This window comes from Hibiscus syriacus, unplaced genomic scaffold (genome assembly GCF_006381635.1).
Source record: "Hibiscus syriacus cultivar Baekdansim isolate YM2019G1 unplaced genomic scaffold, ASM638163v2 tig00110865_pilon, whole genome shotgun sequence".
NCBI lineage: Eukaryota > Viridiplantae > Streptophyta > Magnoliopsida > Malvales > Malvaceae > Hibiscus > Hibiscus syriacus.
Window position 1 is genome coordinate 1,682,373 of NW_024062894.1, and position 6,531 is coordinate 1,688,903.

Sequence of the window (6,531 nt, forward strand, 5' to 3'; positions counted from 1 at the left end):
ACTTAATAAAACAATATCCTATAATCAACAGACCATTTTATAACCTTTAATAATCAATAGACTCAATAAAGCAAGGTCCTATTTTCAAGGGGTCATTTATGTATTTTACGCTTAATTAAACTATGATTGAAATTAGTTAATACTAATATATTCTTAAATCAATTTAAATTATATTAAGATATTCTTAAATTAAATTTTGTTCAATTCAGTCCCTAAACGGTGTTGTTTAATTTAAGTCTAAACATAATTCCTTTTTTTTCCTTGTGAAATTCAAATTCCAAGACTAAGATATCCCTACCCCCACATCCCAAATCTATACTCATAGTTACTGCGTTTCAGTGATAATACAACAGAAAAGAAGCATGTAAAACTTGAGATGATCCAAAAATAGATATAAACTACAATTCAAGCTGTAGAAGATGAATGGTATTTTATCAACTTTTCTTATGGGGTAAGAGCTTAAGTATACAAATGTAAAACTCGAAATATAGAAGATTTAGATCAACTTATTAACCATTATTTGCGTGCTTCAGTTTTCTTCTGTTCTCTCGCTGTAACAAAACAGATAGAAATAACATCAGCTTTCAAATGAAATTGCTAATGTGCCTATCTGATCTACATCCATGTTTTGATAGATATTCAACCATGGATCCAATAAATGTTTTCCAAGAACCCTCTACATGTATTAAAAGTGCTGAAAAAATTAAGTATACTCGTGTCTGAAACATGAATCTGATGCCAATTCTAATATCACAAAATTTGGGGCAATTAAATGCGTTCATTGAAATATTATAAGGGAGAGATAATTGGTGACGGGAACCATACCGGCCTTCTCTTCCTCTCTCTTCTTAGCAGCCTCTGCCCTTTGTTGTTGTATCAAGGCTAAGCGCTCTGCAGTTGAAAAATACGCAAGAGACGAGAAATGTAAATAAAGGAGAGTTGATGTCAAGCCGATAACTTATCAACACCTCCATGAAAGACTGATCTAGATTGTTATGTAGTAAAGAAAACAGAAGCAGTTTTGACACCTAACGTATCCATCTGTGGTTTTTGTTTAGTTCAACTTCCCACCAATGTCAACAAAAATATAATGTAGTTATACACAATTTACCCGAGAGAATAGCACTTTTTACGGGAAGAAACCAGTTAAAAAATTCCTAGGAAAACTTCTTATAGGACTTTTCACAAACTTGTCCTATAGATTCCAGTCATATTTTAAAACCACACATGTATAAGAGTTAAGACAGCTATAGAAATCATGTTACATATCCGTACTCTCCTCGGCAATCAAGTACCTCGATACTCCCATATAATATTTGTAATTTGGAGTTTGGACAATCATCTTCTACCGATGCTTAGATAAAACATTTAATCATATTTGTAATTTGGAGTTTGGACAATGATCTTCTATCAATGCTTAGATAAAAACATTTAATCATGTGTCACACTTGCATCAAGGATGGTTTATGCACAAAAGGGAGATGAGTTATTACTATCATTATTTTCATCTCCCTTCCTCAGCACCTAATGAACATAATTTCAACCTCAGCTATACATGTTCAAATTCAGTTAACCACAAAGAAGCAAAGTTCCACTGAAGGGGGGGGGGGGAGATAAAAAGCCATGTTTTAGTATAATAATATTTGTTAGGGGGCACGAATCGAGTGACCTCAGTGGTAAACTAATTGTTATTATTCCTTGAGGTCCAGAGTTGGAGCACCAAGAATATTAGGGTATGAGCGTTTAATGTCAAATAATTGAAAGTTATCTTTGAGCATATACTGCCTGTACTTACCCCATATTAATCAAAAAAATGCTAGGGGTATTAGAAGTCCTTGGCAATTTAATAAATACTCAATTAAGGAGAGTAAAAGAGAAAAGAGAATAATTAATGAATAATATATTATCCACTAGTTACCTAAATCTTTTCTTGCTTTTTCAGTTTTCCCTTGTTCCCTTGTTCCTTGCTTTTTTTGCTTTTCTATTTCCTCTCTGCAGTCATAAAATGTAAAGCATGAGCATAATCCAAGTCAGTCTCAAAGTAAAAACTAATTGATACACCATCAACCATTGCAGCAAAAAATTCATAATACATAAGATATATATATAGCTTCAAAAGATGAAAATTTGCAAGCAAGAGCAGCATATTTCGAAGCAAATAAATCTAAATCAGTTTCAATGAGAGATTAAAATGTTCCACACATTACTTGCTGAAATGACAAGGAAAAATATTTTTAGTCATATCCTACTCCTTTTCCAACTAGGATAAAAATCAATAAACTATTCAGTCCCAGAGGAAGTACTTAAGCAAACAAAAATTTGTTCCAGATGCACATGATAATGCAGTGATCAGCCGTTTCATGAAGAAATAGAATTACAAACCTTTCACGCCTTGATAGTTCAGTTGTTCTCCCCATCTAGAACATAAATTTCAATTTCTCAATGCAGTTATAAATTCATATATATATATATATATATGATTAAGTGCAGAATTTGTGCAGCAGAGGAGCAATTGTCAAACTTACATCAACATCTTTAGCTTTAACATTCTTTTGTTTGGCCAAATTTGGATTCTCAATCTCAATAAGCCCTTGGGTACCTTTTCGTTTCTGCCATATTAGCAACAAAATCAACAGGAAATATAAAAGGTAAATAAATAGGACATAAAGCACTTATTGCAAATGGAACAAATGTCATTTGCATTAGACCAAAGAAGGGCAAAATGTAATGACCTCAGGCTCTTCTTCCACATCTTCTTCAGACTCTTCTTCTTCTTCCTTCACTTCAGCTTCTTCCTAGAATGACAGTTAAAATATCATCTCATCTACCAAGTGAAATGAAGTATGGAAAATAAACACATACACATCCATAAAGTGAAGAAGGAGAAGCATAAGAACAATGCTAAGTTGCTAACAATAATATTCAAGAAAAAAACTTGAGTTTTCTGATTAAACAGTAAACACTTGATGCAAATAATTATGAAGCATGTAAAGGAAAAGGAAAAGAGATCAACCATCATCAAATTCATTGTCAATATTAATGAATACCTATCCATTTATAAAATATATACAAGCCAAATTCAAATTTCGTGGCCATTAAAAACATCTAAATGTGACAAAGAAAAGATAAAACTTCAAACATATAGAGTCCAACCTAAACTAGCATTCCCTTGAAAATAAACTATAATAAAGATGAAAAATTACCCAAACAACCAAAATCTAAGAAAATTACAACATTCAACCTGTCATCCACCCTACAGGAAAAGAGATCAAACATATCTTGCCAAAGTTCAATCAAAGTATCATTTTTGGTTTGTCAAACTAGTATTTTCCTCTTCAAAAAAATCACTCTTTTTGGACAATATACAGCGATAATACATGATAACAACAAACAAATTTCCATAAGAAGAAGTAAACTATTAACAATCAAAAACTAATTTCACCATACATATCATTCTTCAAATATTATAATGACATGTGAATAAAAATCTTACCTTCTTAAAAGTACGGGGACGAGCAGAGGTACCAGCACCTGAAACCATTAAAACATTTGAACAAAGCACAAAATAAGTGAGATTGATGACAGAAGTTATGAAACCTCAGAAGAAAAGAACAAAGAACTTTTTTTGGTCTCTGAATTTGACTCAAACTACAAATTGTCAGCTGACCTGATTAAAATAAACAAAAGTATTTAAATATACAAAAAAATTGGAATCTAACAATTCATACACTAAATACGGAATCGTTTCTAAGTTTATTAAAAACTAAAACCTAAGAGAAAACATTGGATTTCAAAGTAAAAAATTATCTATTTTCTCTGTTTAACATCTAAAACGAAAATTAAAAAAAAGGCAACAAAATCAAAACCGATACGCTACAGAAAAGGTATGAAAACACGCATAAGTACATCACATGCAAGCGAATTGAAATACACAGACAGCTTCGAATCAAACAATTCATCCATGAAATTGTAGAGTGATTTTAAGTCTAAAAGTAGAAAAATTTAAATTTTAAAATAAAAATGTCTGTATTTCCCTCTTTTTAGCATCTGAAAATTTAAGCGAAAAGAAGGAACAAAATAAAAATCAATACACTAGAGCTATTAATCCAGCAGTTGAAAGCTAGGTTAGATCGAATACCAGCAAACCGTATAACAATACAAGTACATGCAAACGAATTTAAAAAAAGTATATAAATACGAAGAAAATGAAAAGAGCTCTTGAATTTTTATCAATCTAGTGTTGAGGGCCCATTACATATGGGAACAAGGGATATCCATTTTTTTTTACATCAATTTATGCTTCGGAAGTGAAGAATTTAAGTTTGAGTTAAAAACTTTAACCTTTTAGTCACTGAAGTTGATAGTATTTTCTAAATTGGTCCCTGAGTTTTTCCATATCCACATCGTGCTCAACAGATAATTACTAGTAAGTGAAAGAGAATATATATTGTTAATTTAAATAATATTTTTTACTTAATATATAAAAGAAAATCTTTTTCCAATTGAATTAGAATCCATTTATAGGATAAAACAATGAAAATATATTTAATGGACAACAAAAGCATAGGATAAGCATGAATATTTGATGTAGAAAAATCGTAACCCTTTTCTCCAAAGAACAATGATATTCATTAAAGTGAGAATATATGATATGAAAGTAGTGATTCTTTTTGCATAGTTTTTATAAAGTAAAGTGGTCGGCGCATCATAAATTTTGTGGGAAAAAAAAAAGGCAAGAGTTAATCTAATGTAGCGCGTTAAATTTAAGTATACTGTTGAGTTTTACTTAATATAAAAAGTTTAAATTTTTTAAATTTAAATTGAACTCATAATCATAAATTAGAGTTTGACTTGAATTTGAAAAACTTGAATTTTAATTTTTTTTTAAATTTAACTCGATTAAATTTTGAATTTGAGATTAATTAAATTTTATACTCAAACTTTAACCTTAAGTAAATAAAATCTTTATAATATATTTAAAAATATATATATATATTATATAAATATCATTGACATTTGTACGCAAAATTTTACGCTATAAGAAAATACATTTTACGGTAGCTTCATACCGCAAGTAACTTGATATCCACCGATTAACCGGAAACTAGCACGTAACCTTGTACAGAGACAACACCAAAAGTTACTAAGGGTATATTTATTTCACTGTAATTGATCTTTCAGAAAATATTTTTCTCATTTTTTAGTATTTGGTTAGTGGGAAATAATCAATATAATTTATTTTTCTGATCAATAAAATTTCGTTTATATTTTTAGAAAATAAATTACGGTTTGATTTTGTGTTAGCGATTTTTCTAACTTTTTACTTTAAAATAAAAATAATTAAAATAATATTATTTTATGTATTTAATATAATATATTATTTTAGTATATTTTAATAAAAATATTAATTATTAAAATATATTTATTAATGATTTTAATAATATAATATAATATATTTTAATGTTATAATAATATTTTATATTAAATTTTTATTTTAATAATATATACTGAATTATTAGTAAAATTAATTTTATTTATTAATTTTATAAAATTATATTATTAAAATATTAAATATTTTAAATATATTTATTAATAATTTTTAAAATATAATTTACTATTATAATTTTAATATTATAATAATATTTTTATTTTATAAAATTATAAAAATAAAATTTTAATAATAATATTGACAAATAATATTAAATCAATTATTTTTTTATTTAAAAATAATAATATTAATTATTTTATAATTAATAATATTATTTATTGTATTCATATTTATAATAAATAATTTTTAAAAAATTTATCAATCAATGAAAAATAATTTACATAACATTATCTAAACATCGTAAAATGATTTTCAGAATTTATTTTCCTAAAAATGTAATTCATTTGATAGAAATCATTTTTCGAAATCAGTTTTTTTGTGAAACAAATAGACCCTAATTTAGATAATGAAACGATGTGAGAGTCTCTAAGGAAAAACAAAGTAATATAAAGGTAAAAAATGATGAAACCGAAAATTTGAAAAGAACCTTAACAAAATCGATTTAGCGCAACTGAAAATGTCGACTCACATGTAATATATTAGTCTGCATATATTTTAAATTATTTTAAAATGGCGTAATCAGTAAACTTATATGATTGGTATGTATCGATACTTATTAAAAAATATCCATACTTATGGACATAACTATTTACATTATTAAAACCTATTAAAAATATAGTTGCAATGGTAACATAATAGGTTGTGCCTTGTTGTTTTGTGAACCGATAAAATTATAAGGTTTTAAACGTTTATATTATAATAACATATTTAAGTTATAAAGTTTTAACCATTTGTATTATAATACTATATAATAAATTCAGTTGTGATGGTAACATAACATGTTCTGCATTGATTTTTTGTCCGAACCTGTTAAATTATAAGGCTTTAACAGTTTATATTTATAATAACCTATAAGAAATTCAATTGTGATGGTAACGTCATGGGTTGCGCCTTGATTTTTTTTTAACCGATTAAGTTATAAG

At 27.4% G+C, this 6,531-nt stretch overlaps 1 protein-coding gene across 1 annotated transcript; it reads right to left on the reverse strand.

The window, feature by feature from the left end:
- Window positions 1-426: 426 nt before the first annotated feature.
- LOC120143966 (28 kDa heat- and acid-stable phosphoprotein-like) lies at window positions 427-3,640 on the reverse strand. The gene is made up of 7 exons (XM_039158152.1): window positions 3,494-3,640; window positions 2,733-2,795; window positions 2,526-2,609; window positions 2,383-2,417; window positions 1,919-1,992; window positions 826-891; window positions 427-551 (listed from the first exon to the last, which is right to left on the reverse strand). The coding sequence occupies exons 1-7, from the start codon at window positions 3,539-3,541 to the stop codon at window positions 517-519; spliced, it is 405 nt and encodes a 134-aa protein (XP_039014083.1). The 5' UTR covers window positions 3,542-3,640; the 3' UTR covers window positions 427-516.
- Between the last annotated feature and the right edge of the window lie 2,891 nt (window positions 3,641-6,531).